The 17,593-nt window shown below is 39.7% G+C and overlaps 1 protein-coding gene across 1 annotated transcript; it reads left to right on the top strand.

Moving 5' to 3' along the window:
- The first annotated feature begins 1,589 nt into the window (after positions 1-1,589).
- Positions 1,590-5,705, top strand: LOC129105712 (inhibin beta B chain). Its single transcript, XM_054616881.1, has 2 exons — positions 1,590-2,167; positions 2,618-5,705. The coding sequence occupies exons 1-2, from the start codon at positions 1,798-1,800 to the stop codon at positions 3,397-3,399; spliced, it is 1,152 nt and encodes a 383-aa protein (XP_054472856.1). The 5' UTR covers positions 1,590-1,797; the 3' UTR covers positions 3,400-5,705.
- Positions 5,706-17,593: the final 11,888 nt, after the last annotated feature.

Genomic DNA, 17,593 nt, shown 5'->3' with positions numbered 1-17,593 from the left:
TGAAGACATCCAAACTATGAAGGAACACATAAGGAAGTATGTGGTAAACAAACAAATGCTCAACAAACCAGAATATGTTTTATACTTTAGACTCTTCAAAGTAGTTGAATGAGAAGGTGTGTCCAAACTTTTGACTGGTACTGTATCTCCAACATGCCAGGTCTAATGAATAAAAAAATACACACTTTATATAAAGATTATCAGTCTTACATTGAATGATTATGAGTTTTCATCAAAACATTTTCAACCTTTATGATTGGAGGGCTGTTGAGTGAAATTCCCCATTCATTTATCTTTAAATATGTGAGCTTATTCTTGTACTTTACACATTTTCAAAGGAACCAATTAAAAAAAGTAAAGTTTGTTGTAGTTCTTTAAGTCTCCCACATGTCGGCAGACAAGTACTTCTACCACAGTAAGACGTTGTGGCTCAGCCTCATAGTATAACCTTTATGCACTATAAGTACAACAGGTGCGATCATTAAAAATGTGACCTATTTTAGGACCTTACATGTTGTCATAGGCCACGTTTCAATTGTGTTTACACATCACACGTATACAGCTTTTAAATGGTTTGAAAGTAATTTTCTTTTACTGGTGCGCACAGCTGTAGGGCTTTTCTTTTTTTTTCTTTTTTTACCAAAGTGTGTGATATGGTACACTTTAACTTATTGGCAATGTTTCACTTGAAATAATAAATTACAGTAGCTTTCTCGACACACTCAATCCCTCACACACTTTATAATGGCAACAGAACAGTTAATGATACTATGTATATTACATTATGTTTAAATGGGACATGTTTGCTGCAAACATATGTCATATATCTAGGGCAACCATACAATTCCAGCCACAGTGAGGCTCAAAGGTGAGAATCAAATCAAAGCTGTGCGACTTTGGCAAACTGTTCTATTTCGGATTTTATATTGTGCGCAAAATAACCTACCGTGAGAATCCCTAACAGACACAACTTGTACGGGCAATCCTATGACAAAGAGAGTAATTAGCCTTATTTTTCTCCTCTCTCTCTCACACACACACATCATTTCACAGCGCATTATTATGCCACCTTGAAGTGAACCTGACTGAACGTGTTTTAGATACCACTCTGCAGTCGTAGCCTTGAGCACTTTGCACGTTTGGAACTACAATTGTTGGGTGTCTGGGTGGCTCGCTTGCTCTGCATCTGGGTTAAAGGGCGCTGTGGACTTCAACTTTGATCGGCAGCGGTGGAAGGTTGCACATGGCGCTCAGAGTTCAGCGACGCACACAAACTACCTGTTGCGATAAACTTGAGGTGACGACATTGTTATAGTCTATCCAGTGTGTCATAAAAGATATCAAAGGCTAACACTTATTAATGCAAACCGAGTGAGGTCCTGTAGGTGTGTTCTGCCATTGACAGAAGTGTTTCTGATTACGTGTGCCACTGCAGGTGCGTGTTTGGTTACGTGTGTGTGTGTGTGTGTGTGTGTGTGTGTGTGTGTGTGTGTGTGTGTGTGTGTGTGAGAGAGAGAGAGAACAGTACACACTGATGCTTTGCCAGTCATTTCCTCTGTGCCCCGATGCGCTCATTGGTGCGTCCCTCCAACGTGTCACCAGTTTTGGTGGATTACCTTAGATATCTACACAATCCGGAGGGTGAAACACCATTCCCTTCGCTCAACACCCCGTCTCAACGGTGTCCAGCTGTCAACTTTTGACACAATTTGTGAAACTTTTGACAACTCAGAAAAGACGATTTGAAGATTTTTATTGGTCTTTTTTTTGTTTTTTACGCACGTCTTTGCAAGATCAATGCATTTATTTACTTCAGAGTCGAGGATGAAGCAGTCTTTTTTATTCCCAGTGTTTCTATGTTTGGCCCCCTTGCTGTGGAGGGGTCTCCGGGTCAGTGGCGCCCCGGGCTGCGCGTCCTGTGGCTTGCCGGCGATGGAGAAAGGCGCAGAGGAAAGGCTGATGATAGAAATCGCCAAGCAGCAACTTTTGGAAAAGCTGCACCTGAAAGAGAGACCCAACATCACTCAGACGATCCCCCGGGCATCGCTCCTCAATGCGCTGCGCAAACTGCACTCGGGTCACGTCAGACAAGATGGTACTCTGGAACTAGAAAACAGCATACCCACCAAAGATCAAAGCTATGAAATAGTGAGCTTTGCAGATTTAAGTAAGTTTGGTATTCTCATTCTACACTGTTAATCTGTTGTATGGCCCTAAACACCACATGAACGCATGTTGTGCGCTTCATGTCTGTGCGTAAAATGGACCAAAAATAGGTCAGGGGTTCCGTTTGTGTTAACAACTTAAGGTTGTTGTACTGTTCCATAAAATGTTAACGCTTAGGTTCACAGCCTCTGTCATCACCTCTTAGATTTACTCATAATTATACTATTTCTGCAGGGCTTGTTGTCACCCATAACATAGTGATATGGTAAAATGCTTGAAATGGGTGGAAGTATTGACTTGTCCTTTACTTTTTACAATAATCTACAGCTTGATTTTATAAGTATGGTTTTAAATGACCCCTCCCCCTTGTGCTTTTTTTTAACACAGGTTGCTCCAAAATGTCCAAAATATTAACAGTCTGTGTTGTTCTTAAAATGTCATTGATCCATAGATGCGACGGAGAGTGGTGATGCAGGCAGCCTCAGTCTTACCTTCCAGTTTCTGCAGGAAAGTGGCCAGAGCATCCAGGTGCTCCAGTCTTCTCTGTGGCTCTACGTCCGCTCCTCTGAGGACCCTTATCGAGACTCCCGCCTCGCTGCCCGGGTTTTTCTGTCTGCCAAAGGTGGGGTGTCCAGCACTAACCGTACCCTGGTGATGGAAAAGATGCTGGAGGTCCAGGAGAGTAACTGGCACACCTTCCCCATCACCCGCACCCTGCAGGCCTTCCTTGATGGGGGCCAGCACCGACTGCATCTGGAAGTCAGCTGCGATGAGGATGGGAAGAACCTTTGCTCCCTTCATGGCTCTGCTGACACCGCAAACCAACCCTTCCTGGTGGCCCAAGTGCGTCTCCGTGATGACCTCTCCAAACACACGCTCAGGAAGCGCTCGTTGCGTTGCGGCGACAATGTAAGCGTGTGCTGCAAGAGAGACTTCTACATCAAGTTCAAGGATATCCAGTGGCACGACTGGATCATTGCACCTGAAGGCTACCATATGAACTACTGCATGGGTCAGTGCCCCCAGCACCTGGCTGGCTCCCCCGGCATAGCATCCTCATTCCATGCCACAGTCTTCAGCCAGCTGAAAGTGAACGGTATTAACACGGCTGCATCGTCGTGTTGTATTCCCACAGAGCGCCGGCCACTCTCCATGGTGTACTTCACCCCCCAGCACAGCATTGTCAAAACGGACGTCCCTGATATGATAGTGGAGTCCTGCGGATGTACATAAAGGAAAGAGTATGATAGACGTCGTTAATATAGATTTGCTTTAACAGAGGAAACATAAACAAAGGATATAGAATGTAAGTCTCTTGTGTGTCTAGTTTGGGACAACCCACTCTATATATGTTGAAAAAGAAGTAACAACTTTGTTATGTCCCAAATTAGACACACAAGTGTGTTGAAATAGAGGCATCATTAAGCAGTTTACATATCTGCTCACATCTTAAGTGGTGACGAGTAGATCAGACCAGGGCTGACTGAAGTCCAGTTTATATCAAATAAACTGCTTATGGAGGTCTCAAGAAAGACACACAAATAGATTAATATGGAGCCCTCTGTAGTGTTTTAAATATGCATCTTTTTTTTCATTTTTTCTTTTCATATGTAGGTTATTTATTTTGTATTTCATAATTGCTGCTAAGAGATTTGGAGCCGAACTGACCGCGCTTCTAGCTCTTTCAAAACATTAGCTACAGTATTTTTTCATGTAATAGGCACAGTGTCCACACACAATATGACAAAATAATGCCATTTTGAAGCAAGGCTTTAAGAAAAAAAAATGACAGAGATCCTTTATTTAAATTGTGCCTTCTTCATTAACTCGGGATGACAAAGTGCTACTTGGACATTGAGTATCAAGTCGTCTTGGTCTAAATACCAAAGAGAATCCATTGAGTTTTACTCTTTATGCAGTTTTTGTATGTGGGCCTGTGACACAATTTTAATGTGAACTTTTATTTGTATCTATATCTAATGTATTTTACTATATTTTATCCTTAAATTACACCCAACAGACACTTTTGTTTTATTGTGAAGTTTCGGAGAAGCAGTTTTTATAATTTAACTGAAACGGTTTGAAAGGTACAATCCGCCCTGAGTTCTGTCTTTTCACAGCCGATGCTGCATGCAGGTCGAAATATGTTTGATCAGCATCTTCACTGTATTATTTACACAAGTCCGCTAATCAGTTGGGTAACTATGTCTCTGACAGCATATGAACCCAAGGTTGTTCCTCAGCAGCATGAGCAAACATTTAGCTATTGCTTCAGTGTCAGGTTATGTTAAGGTCTGCGATGCAGGTGGGTCAGTGAGCATGTGATGGTGTGTTGGCATTTATATCTCTCAAAGTCTAAAGTTTTCAGAGATGATGTAAAATGAAAAGCTTTCCAACTAAAGGCAAACTGGTAAAAAACAAATGTCAGGGCTTTTAAAAAACATCTTCCACAATTTATATTCCTTGCTGTAATTTATTAGTGAGTATGTACAATGCTATGTCCATATCTGAAAAAAATGATCAATTAGATATTAAAATATGCCAGAATCCATATTAAAATAACTGAAGTGTGATGGGCACTATTGCTCCACGGTGCAACATGTAACAGAAATGGAGGATTAACTCACAGATAGAGAAAAGAAATGTTGCATCAGCTGGCAGAACAAACATGCCTTGTGTCATGTCAGGTTAGGAAGAATTATATTGTGAAGTCACTCTTGTATACCAACTAAAAAAGTGTTACACTGCTAGTACCAAATATGTCTATAGAACAAATTGAGACCTAGGCCTTGTCTTCTTCTTGCCTATGTTTACACCAAACGGTGTAAAAGCCAAAGATGTTTTCTGCTTTCTGGTTGATGTGTCATGGGTTTGTCCCACTGTGTTGGTAAACTGTAATGTACTGCTATGATAGACAGGAGAGATTACCAGGCAATAAATCGGGGAAGTTTTTTCATTACATATTTATCCAAATAGCCCACAAATATGCTTCAGCTCTCTCTGTTGCCTCTAGAAGCTGCACTTGTCTTATTTCTTCAAACCTATGTAAAACAAGCTTATTGTGTATTATTTTATCTTGCAAGCACCCCCTGTCCCAGGACTCAATGTGACATTGAGGCGCCCCCATAACATAACTTATTAAGCACTTTATCACCCTACTGTATTTTTAGAGCAAATTTTGCTCAGAGGATTACGTATAACCCAGGTGGGCACTACCTAGAACATGTAGGTACTGTAGGCCTGCAAAAAGCAAACGTCAATCATGTTATTTTCATGTGCTCTAGTTTGTTTTATATGCATTGTATTGCTCGTGTGTTTGCAGAACACACAGATTTCTCTATACTGTAACTGGTGGAAATGGAGGCAGGATTTGAATTTTGTGTCAATTTAAAGTTGTAATTATTTTCTTTATTTTTATATCATGCTTTATTTTATGCATAATGAATGATTTGTGATAGCAATGTAATGCAAAATGTCACAATGTGCTGAAATACTATGATTACAGTTATTACAGTATATTTTGAATAAATAAATAATTTAATCAACCTTGTTTTTTCCATTATATGTTCTATTGAATTTCCTCTTCTAAGACAAAATGACAACACACTGTGCCTTAGAACAGAAACAATACTTAAAATGTATACATCTTGAAGGGACCACAGCAGAGAAAATATAGAATGTGTAAACGCACATAATTCTTCTTCAACATAGTTGTGGCCATTAGATATATTGGATTGTGGTACTTTTAACCGTTAGAGTATGCATTGCTTTTAACAATGCATTGGTTTTTCACAAGCTAAATTAATATACATTTTACTAACAAGTGCATAACGGATACAACATCCAGTGGTATTCTTTAAAAGCAGATCTCCTATTTTAGCCTTGTAATCACATTGGCACTGTCTGTAAGGCAAAGGGCCTGTTTGCTCATACAAACAGTGGAAGTGGCTTTATGGACTGTCTGTGTTTGGTGTGTAAACAATTGTCACATTCCCTTGGCATGTTGTCAATTTCACATTATGCATTTGCATATGGGATTGACTATAATGTAAAGCGGAGACAATAGTATAGACGTAAATGGTCACTATAAAAAGAAACATAAAATATGTTTGATTTTGGCCAGCTTATGAAGAGAATGAATTAGATCAAGCATATATGATATATATAAACCGCTGTTCTGTGTTTTTAAAAACATCTCAGAGTGAATTGAATCGAGTCCAATTGCTAAAATCTCTGGTTGAACTTTCAGAAACAAAGCTCCCAAAGGCTTGCCATCGGTGTGGACTGGATGTTGCATGAATGTTAGTTAGAGTCTGATGGTGGCACCTTGCATGGTAGCCCTGTCATCAGTGTGTGAATGGGTGAATGATATGTAATATACTACTGATTGTAAGTCGCTTTGGATAAAAGGGTCTGCTAAATGACTGTAATGTAATGTGTTAGGTGCATAATGTTGGCGTCACGTGATTAGTTTGATATCAGGCTGCAATAAAGTGAGGGGGCACTTCATACATTACAGCTGTAACCCATCTACATTTGACCCTTATCTCTGGACAGCATCTCCATTTAAAATCAAAAACCCCAGTTGTCTACTCTCAGCTGCTTAAAGATGAATATTTTCATAGTTCATGAAATGATTGTGTGTTGTGATAAGTGATGATAAGATGGTTGCAGCTGGATGGAAACGCAAAAAACATAGAAAAACAAAAATACAAAGTTTGGAGTTGTTATCTTCTATTTAGCAATGTTAGCTCAACATCATAGTCATCCAAATAGGTACAAGTGCAGAGGTCTATCATGACCAAACACAGACACACTAATCAATACGACATATCTTGCAGACGCACAACAAAACTATCTCTGGGTTCTGTTATTCGCTCGCATGACTTCTCTTACCATTGTTATGCCGATGACACCCAGCTGGTCTTGTCATTTCCTCCCGGTGACACCCAAGTGGAGGCACGCATTGCTGCGTGCTTGGCTGACATCTCGAAGTGGATGGCGACACACCACCTGAAGCTCAACCTGGACAAAACCGAGCTACTGTTCCTCCCAGGGAAGGGTTGCCCGCACCGAGACCTGTCCATCACCATTGATGATGCCGTGGTGACGCCAACTCGGACTGTGAGGAATCTGGGTGTGACCCTGGACGACCAACTGTCGTTCTCAGCAAACATTGCATCGGTCACACGCTCCTGCAGATTCCTGCTCTACAACATCAGGAGGATTCGCCCCTTCCTCACTGAGGAGACGGGGCAGGTGCTCATCCAGGCTCTGGTCATCTCCCGCCTGGACTACTGCAACTCACTACTTGCCGGAGCCCGGGCGTCGGCCATCAGACCTCTGGAGCTTGTCCAGAAAGCTGCAGCACGTCTGGTGTTCAATCGCCCCACGTTCTCCCACACAACTTCCCTTCTCCGTTCTCTACACTGGCTCCCTGTAAGAGCTCGCATCCAGTTTAAGACTCTGGTGCTAGCCTATAGGGCAGTGAAAGGAACAGCTCCTTCCTATCTCCAGGCCTTGGTCAAGCCCTACACCCCCGCCCGACCACTTCGCTCTGCTACCTCGGGGCGATTGGTTGCTCCGTCGCTCAGAGGTCCCTATGGCCGATCCACCCGGTCACAGCTTTTTTCCGTCCTGGCCCCTCAGTGGTGGAATGAACTCCCCACTGACGTCAGAACAGCAGAGTCGCCGCCCATCTTTTGGCGCAGGCTGAAAACTCACCTCTTCATGAAGTACTACCCTGAGCCTTCCTCGTAGCACTTATTGCATTCGTATTAGTTTGTTGCACTTATTGTATTCGTATCAGTTCGTTGCACTTATTGTATTTGTATCAGTTTATTGCACTTATCCTATTCGTATTAGTTTGTAGCACTTATTGTATTCGTTATTAGTCTGTTGCAATTATTGTTTTCTGTTGCAGTAATTTGCTTCTGCACTATACTTTTGCTCTGGTTTATGCTTTTAGATGCTTGTTTAAGAAAGGAGATGCACTTATGACTTCTGGTGACTAGTAGTTCTCTTGAATACCTATGTTGAATACACTTATTGTAAGTTGCTTTGGATAAAAGCATCTGCTACCGTGTGCATATGCATATGTTTAAAAAAAAAGAAGGAAAAAGGTAAATTGTATTTCCCTGACTGTAGTATTGTAGTGTGATTTTCCAATAAAAATATAAATAAAAAATAAATAAAATAAATAAATAAAAAAAGCATCTGCTAAATGACTGTAATGTAATGTAATGTAATGAGTGTTGAATAAAATAATGGTAATACTTGACCAAATGGTACATAAAATCCTATCCTTTGGTCTTAACCAAAGTTCACGTACAGAATTAATTGGAAACTAACTGCAAATTTATGAATAGCATATCTGGCTCTTCAGTTGCAAAATGCTCCGCTGTGATCACCAGCTAATCGCTAACATGACTGTTTGTAGTTTTGGAAAAACTCGGAAAAAAACACATGTTAGATAGAAAGTTACTTGAGACTGCTCAATCCTGCACTCCGTCACTGTGTCCTACTTCAGGGTGCAACTTTAAAGAAAATAAAGTGACCGGATACAGCAGATCTGGAGATAGCAAGGGCTGCAACAGATACATTTGTTAGGTAAATAAAGGACATATATCTTAGCTGCAAAACTCGTTGTGATAGATTTGGACAGGAAATGTGGACTTCGAAGGATTCTACTCCGAACTAGCACAGAACAAACTTATAAAAGGTCGGTTCACCCAAATCATGAAAGCATATTTTCTCCTAGTGGTTTCTAGTCAGGCACAAAATTAGGATTTTATTTCTTTTTTTTTAATACATTTTTCCTGGGTTTCTCACCACCCGAATACAATGGAAGCTTTGTTTGCTGTGCTAAAACCATTAATTTGGTAATATTCAGAAGTCCGAGCGGGGACTGCTTGCACATCGCTCTAAACATGGAGATGGCTGAGCCAGCAGCTAGCATCCAGCAGTGCAAACAACAGCAACAGTGAAAACAGAGCTAACAGTGTTTACCTGAGGGGGAACCAGAGGTTGGCAGTCACCCTTCCAGGTCCTCGCCATCATTAGCTGTAACCGCCATGTGCGCACAGCAGCAATAAGCAAGCCAGGGGGACACACACGCTGGGACTCACATGCACTCACAATGTTGGTGCGGCTGGCCCTGCTACCAAAAGAAAGAGAAGAAGAACAGAGAAGCCTGGATTACAACACACACACAGAGAGGCAGTTTGACTTCATTCTCTGCTCAGGACACCATTATTACACTATATCCTTACATTTGCTATATTTATTCTCTGAATGCTGTATATTACTCGTTTTAATGAATTACAAAAAATCCAAAACTCAAGATATTTTTCCAGAATCGATGTCCCACGCATTTTCCTCAAAATGTGATGTTGTACAGTTTTAATTATAGCTACTTTCTACTGAAGAAATAGTCCTACCGGTTTGAATTGGAGCTAGAAGCAGGAGCATAAAGTGGTCAAAACTCTCCACATTAATGCCTGTAGATTATTAAGAGAATGACATTGATGTTAACTTTAACTACTTTTTTTATGATTTTAGTGAAACAAGAATATTGAAAATCACCTTCATAGTATTTGGGTGGTGGAAGATGTTTCAGAAGGAGGTATCTCAAAACTAATACTTAGGCAAACTAAACCAAGACAAGCAGCCTGGTTCAATACCCCACAAGGTAAAAGCGTAAATATAATATTTTCTATTGTGGGGATGAAGTGACCCTTCCATCAACCTCTGCTCCCTGGTCCCTGCTGGTGCAATCTGAGTTACTTGTTGCAACAAATGTGCTTTTAAACATCCAAATGTCTTAGAATGAATGATGACATGATGTCAAACAGGATCTGGTTAGCAACATGTGAATAAATGAACGAATAACGATAAATCTCAGAGCTTTGTTTATGTTAGGAGAAGAACATTTTTTAAAGGCTGCACTTGTGGGTTTTGGGGCACGACGATGGTTCGATGTTAACTTGTGAGGTGCGTATTCTTTGAAACCAGGAAGTAACGGCATTGGACCCGCCAACGGAAAACAGATAGCTGACCTACTCTGGGAAAAATAAACTCACTGACTCACTGATATACTGACACACTGACCCAAAGACCCACTGTTTGCTAAACCCTAATCCTTCACTCCGCTCACAATCCCACAAATCCCCTGGGGAGGGTTAAGGTGTCAGTCAGACTCGTCCCCCCGCTGTGTCATGACAGGAAAGCCTCGCAAGAAAGTGCTCTCACTCCTTTCGCCCACTTGTCCTCAGGTAAACAACTCTATGCTAGGTGTTAAGATTAGTGCAGAGATTAGCGCATGCAGCAATGATTATGTGTAAGGATTTGTGCTTTTAACATGTACAGCAAACAGGGGGAAAAAATAATTGAAAAGTGAGACTGGTTCTGATTCTATAAGTACTGTTGACTTGGTCAAATGTAATCCCTAAGTAGAGGACGGATCAATTATTCAATTTAGTGATCTAACATGTTGACTACCGATCTCAGTGAAGTGGTGCAATGCACTTTACACAAATACATGTGAAACATAGCCGAGAAATATCCATGGCCGTCTCACATATGAGACAGTTAATGCTGTTATTCAGTTTAAATGTATGTGCTTCATGTTCATTCATAAATACTTATCTACAGGGCAATGTTAAAGTTATACTGTATATACAAGCAAAATGTCCTATACTGTATATATCCAATTTATAAGAGTTTAAAGAAAACTATATTTTTTTTGCCTCACTGATCAATTAGGTTTAGCTATTTGTTTTAAATTTGTTTGGAAATGTCTTTTCGTATCTTAAGAACCATTTCAAAGGTCCTTGATCTGCAATGTCCTTGATCAAACATTCTTGTTCCAACACACTTCTTATTACTTTTAAATCCACAGGATGATCCCATTACGACAGACCTACTTACCTGTTATATCTCTATGTGTTACATCAGAGGTGCCTTGTTACAGAATCATCCCCGGCATCCTTAATGTGAACTAAGATGGAGCTTTAATTCTGACTTGTTGCCGACTGTTAAAGAGGTCATTTGATTCCGACAGTCTTCCCCGAATGAATTAAGCTGTAAAAAGAATAAAAAACTAAATTGTATAAATTAGGAGTAGTACTTACCTTATAGTTTAGGCTTAAGGACACTCAGTTTCAAGGGACAGTTCCAGCCTGTTGATTATCTTTGGCACCCTATGGATTAAAAAAATATAATATGACAAGAGATATATTGTTGATAACAAGATAGACAAACAAACACCGACAGACTTACAGCGCAGTTCTTCAAGAAATACATGGCTGCCACTTGGAGACTAGAAATCCTGTCAAATATAAATCATTGAGCATAGTTTACACTCGAATGATACAATACAAATACAATAACGCTGACTGCCTGTCAAAAAGAAAATAGCTTCTCATAACTCTTCAAAAGATAAAAAATACTTTGAATAAATATATATAAAAAATTGAATTTCTCTAATACTGTCAGAACTGTTGTTGCTCAAGAGCTGACAAAAAGAAAACTTAACTGGTGTTGATGTGATATTTATTAGATTATTATTATCATTATTAAACTGCTTTAGAAATTATTGATATTTTTCAGTCTGTAGGTGAGTTAATTTGCTGGTTAAGAAAACTCAGCATCAGTTCTTGCCACCTGGTGGCGTTGTTTAAGTAATTAGCTTTAGGGGTCACTTATAGAGCTTTACTACAGAGAAATATCCAATTAAACTGAGACCTGCTTTACTGTGATCTGTGATGTACTGCTTTACATCAACTCACGCCGCGTCACGTTTACATCCAAGAATTTCAAATTCCAATTGTCTTTGGACCAGCAAAACAAAAATGAGTTGAGGGGTTTGAGGCACTGCAGAGTGACGGTAGTTTCATAATAATCAGAAATTATGTTATACTAGAATTTTGTATAAAATAAATAATCTTTTCATCTTAGGGGTCACAAAGAAGTCAAAACTGGACAGACATTTGTCTGATGTGTTGTAATTGCCAAATAAACTCCTGGTTTTAACATCCAAGACTGTCAGCAAAGAAAAAGGTTTAAATAGTAATAGTGTCTGCTGTTATGATTATTTGCAGTTTAGTCAGCAGAGGGCACGATTGAAAAAAAAAGCGATAACACTAAGGATGACAGCTATAGTTCTTGAGAAGGATTTCCACATAATATGAAACTTTTATCTCTCTCTGGTGCCTCTGACAGTTCGGACCACCTATAATCACATGTTACAGTATGTCAGACAAATACTTACACACTACATATGTCACAATTATACTAGCCTATTGCTGAGCAGAAACACAACTGACGCTTGGAAATACTTATCAGAACAAGTAAGGTGACTGATCATCAACTTTGGCCACGAGGGCCCAAACTCCTGTAGCAACATTTTATTACCACTGTGAAATTGATCTTCAGTCTACGCAGTAGCAAAAGTATCCTTCGATAAACATCACATACTTGCTTAGACCTTAGCCTTTTTGTTGGTTACACTACTATAAAACACATAAAATCTTATATCAAGATGATGTTGGTGAACATACAACTCACTGACTGGTTTCTGAAGGTGTCATGAGCATATCACTGCAGGACTAGTAAGTCTGGGCATGCCAAACTCAGATCTTCTAATCAAACATGTTGACTTTGTTTTGCCAGCGGTAAGGCCGTAGCATTTGTTTTCCAATCCTCTGCTTGTTGCTAAAAACTATGAAACTAGAAAGACTATGTTTCTGCTCTCTCGGAATATTCTTCTAAAAATGATTTGTGATTTGTGTTCATGAAGGGAAGGGGAGGAAGTTTGCTTGATCAACAGAGGAAAATCAAGAGGTTCTGACACACAATATATTTTGCTTGAAGGTGACAAAATCCTGTTGAAACCGCCATTGTTCAGTGGAAACGAGTGAGTCATTGGTCCTTTTAAATGTTTAGACTGGTTGTCACTGTGTTGCAAACACCTGCTCACAAGTGAGCTTTTTTGTCAGACTGGAATTTTAGGCACAGTAGATTACTAAAACACTACTTTAGCCTCGTCAGAGAGGTCTCAACCGTCCAGCTTACAATGTTGTGGTTTGGTCAAAAAATTGGATTTCTACAAGTATACAGATTTTGGAATACTTCCCTACTCTCAAAAGACTGAGATTGCATCTCCAACCTGAATAGATGCAGAGTGGCCCCAAGCCTAAGGCAAGTCAGAGTTGGCACATGAGTGTTTGCATAAACATATCAAAACATGCAGATTTGAAATGCCTAACAGCAATATCATTCACCTTACTTATGGTATTTGGAGCTATTAAAACCTACCTAATAGCTTATTGGCTTTTGACACTAAACAGTTTTAAAGACAGCCCCACCCTCTAGATTGGCTTTGGTTCCGTATGGCTCTAAAAATGTATGACATGACGACAGATCGTTGATTACAATCAATTAACAATGCCGTTCCCCAAGCCGTACATGGTTGGAGACTCAATAAGAAGAGGATACCTCATAAATGACGTATCCAAAGAACACGGCATACCTGATGACTTGAACTGATGGACCAATGGGAAAAGTGTTGTACTATGATCATACTAGGTAATAACTTGTGAGAACTGTAACTGTGGCTCCTGATACATTGGCTATTTACAATTTATAGTTATGGTTATAAACAATCTAAAAAAGAAAGCCAGAACAAGCACACTGTCTTTGCTGGTTTCTTGGGGTTCTTAGTTGAGAAGATATGAATCTTGAAGATCTTGACCAAGGATTTTTTTTTTTGCTCAACAGATGGGACTTTTTTTGACAGGGTACCATCTGTGACTATTTGATGGATGTACATACCATGTTTGAGAGACTGCTAGACTCATTCAACCAAAGAAGCACCAACTTGCCTTGTCAGAATGGAAAAAGTAAAGGCCTTCTGGAGGTACCAGTAGATGAAGTGTTGGATAAGTGATCCAAACCAACAACCAGGATCTTCCTGATTCAGTTTGAGGCACTGCAACAGTCAAAGACAAGAAGAACATAAACATGCATTTTCAAAACACATATCACATGTGTGGGGCTGCAGGGTGGTGTAGTGGTTAGCACTGTCGCCTCACAGCAAGAGGGGCCTGGGTTCAATTCCTGGGCCAGACAACCTTCTGTGTGGAGTTTGCATGTTCTCCACGTGTCAGCGTGGGTTCTCTCCGGGTTCTCCGGCTTCCTCCCACAGTCCAAAGACATGCAGGTTAGGTTAATTGATGACTCTGAAATTGCCCATAGGTGTGAATGTGAGTGTGAATGGTTGTTTGTCTCTATATGTCAGCCCTGTGACAGACTGGCGACCTGTCCTGGGTGTACCCTGCCTTCGCCCATTGACAGCTGGGATCGGCTCCAGCACCCCCGCGACCCTTAACTGGATAAGCGGTTATGGAAGATGGATGGATGGATGGATGGATATCACATGTGGCCAACAACCCAAATAGTTCAACTTTGGCTGAATTATGATATGCCTGATTGGTACCAAGTGCCCTGGTCTCATTCTGGTTGGCAATACCGGCCCAAACCTAGTCCGAGTGTTGCTGATGAGAGTTTATTCACAGGCCAAACTGTCTAAGATTGTCCAAGCCTACTCCCTAATTTTTTTTTACAAATCTACTCAAATAGTTCCAAAGTACTGACTATGTGTCCAAGATGGTTGGGATGAGTCTGGACACTGCCGAATTCAGTAAAGTGTACCAGTAATCAGCCCGACTTGGTAAGACATGATGTTAGTCAAAAACATCTTACAGATGTGGCCCATTGCAGGTCAACAAGCATCTCTTGTAGTTCACACATGTGAAAGATGTCAAGCTGTCAGAGTGTGTAGCTTGTAAAAATGATGCAATGGCCCACATAGCAGCAATCGTCATCTGTTTGAATGTACTTCACGTTCCACTTAAAATGCACAACCTCTAGGTAAACAGACTATGGCCACTGTTTGTAAACACTGTGCAGATACTTTAACCTGCAATAACAGATTTTTTTGGCCACTTGGTGGCAGCAGACACAAGCTGTGAACGCAGGCTTTTAAGTTTTTATGGCAAAAATACTGGCAAACAGCTGCTTATTTACACATCCAGTGGAGCTACTTCACCAGTGTGTTTCTTGCCACTTGGCAGATGTTAATCCAATATTCACTTTCCTTTAGCTCTGTTTTGGTCTCCACCAACCCTGAGGGACATATCTGGCTCTTTAGCTGCTAAATGCTCCAATATTTTCACCAGCAGGAAGCTAAATGTAAACTGTCAGCCGTTTGATGCTTAGTAGGGCATAGAGAGGATTTTAGAACTTTTTGGGGGCTGATAACGGCGGCATTCTGCTGGCAACATAAACACCTCTGAGAGCAGTATAAATAGTTATCAGTAAGTGAAGTTACAGGTTAGAAAACCAAAACAATTAGTGCTATTAAGATGCTATTAAGCACCATAGAGCTGAAGACAATCAAAATGTGCTCTATTGTTTATATGACAAATATTGGTTAGAGGCACTTTAAAGTAGTCAGGACATAGCCTACATATATTCATGGCACTGCAGAGTGATCCATTTGTTAAAGAAATTGTGTTTTTGTCACTTTGTTTTAGAGGCCAGAGACAAAATTTACCAAATTGACAGAATACAGAAAAATAACAAAATAGCCCCTTAAAGGCCTACATTTAGAGTTTTTGATGTCATTGCAAGATGTTTCAGATTATTCTCATAAATCGAACCGATCTAGCAAAAATTGTTGTAAACTTGTGTTGTTTTCAGCAAAATAATCTCAATGGCCGGGATCTTTTGTGGGAGAGGTCTGCCATTAAGTGTTTTTTGGTTTTGCCATCAGAGGGAGCCAAAATCAGATTATCTTTTGAAAATCATTCTCACAGTGGTATTAAAAAAATCTGTAAAACTCTGAATCTAGGAAAGATAAACTGTGTTTTAAGAAATGAAACTCTTCATTTAGTCCCTGACCTTGAGATCTTCCGTTATGATAAAGAATCATTCCATTCGACTCTTTAGTTTTTGAATTGTCTTTTAAAAATCGTTGGGTTCAGGTGACGTGCTTCAATGAGAACAGGGGCTGCTGGATTTAAATAGTTCATGATCCAACAGGAGCGTGTATCAGCACAGCTCAGGGACTTACTGTCACAGTCCTTGCTGTTCCACCTTAACCCTCACTCAGGTCTTACCACATCATTTCCTGCGGGGACCTAATTCTGTCAAGGAACACTAAACAGAATCCATCCAATGAGGTTATTGTATGCCAGCTTCTAATGCGTCAGTTTACAGATGTAACAGCCAAGACTTGCAGAGTTTTGCTTAATGAGATTAGATAGGTAAACACTCAGTACTCAGTACTTAAATACAGCGAGGGGTAATGCTTTAGTCTGCATGACCTAATTATTATCATCAAATATAATAATCAATAATTAGGGTAATCATTTTAAGATTCTGTTGTAAAAAAAAAAAAACTACACAGTGTGCAAGCATTAGGTATCATAACCATATTTAAATAAGGTTATATTATTTCATTTTCTGAATTAAAATACTGTTTTTACAGAATAGATACAAGTACTTATTTTAACTGCAAAATAGGAGACATGGACATCGGATAAAGAAAGTTTTCATTATTGACTGAACTTATATAAAGCACATGATGCATATTCTGGGTTCTGATAATAACCAGCTAGAACACATCTGAACGTAAAAAATACTTTATTTAGTTGGAACACTTAAGTAAAATGTGATTTATTAACATTTTATTGCATACATACCTTATCCAGGGCTTAAAGAGTCAATAAACATGCCTCTCCTGGCACATAAGATGATGTGGATTCTCTCCATCTGATGGAAGTGGCAGGTCAGCAACGGACACATGATGATGTCTGTAAACAAAGGTAAATATACTTACAAATAAGTAAACAAAACATTTGGACATTTGTCTCTACAATTATGGATATATGGGCTATACTGTTTGTATGCAGTAAAGGATTTTATATTCATTCATTATTTTTGCCAATTTCTTTTTAGACAATTTGCACCATTGATCTGTCAAACTGAGTTGCACAACTTTACATATTGTGTTTACCAGCCACCTGTTCATAAGTTTCTTAGTCATTCAGGATGAAAAAAACATAAAAAACAACTAATCAATTAAAGAAATCTTAATCGACTAAGACCAAATGACCGATCAATCAACTAATCAACCAAGAGGGGGGAGCTCTTGTAATAAAACTATCCTCTGTGTGTACAGAGCAGTTTAATGGTGGATACTATATAAATTGCAGCTTTGTTTTCATGGTCTGTTGGTTTGTCCTGTTCTCAGGCTTGTATTATGCTGCCCTCTGGTGGCTGTGACTCAAATTAAAAACCAAGACCAAAACAAATTCCTTTATATAGAAGCAAGATAAAACATTCATAGGATAATTTGCACAGG

The sequence above is a fragment of the Anoplopoma fimbria genome, chromosome 17, assembly GCF_027596085.1.
Source record: "Anoplopoma fimbria isolate UVic2021 breed Golden Eagle Sablefish chromosome 17, Afim_UVic_2022, whole genome shotgun sequence".
NCBI lineage: Eukaryota > Metazoa > Chordata > Actinopteri > Perciformes > Anoplopomatidae > Anoplopoma > Anoplopoma fimbria.
This window is presented reverse-complemented; position numbering and strand designations above follow the sequence as displayed.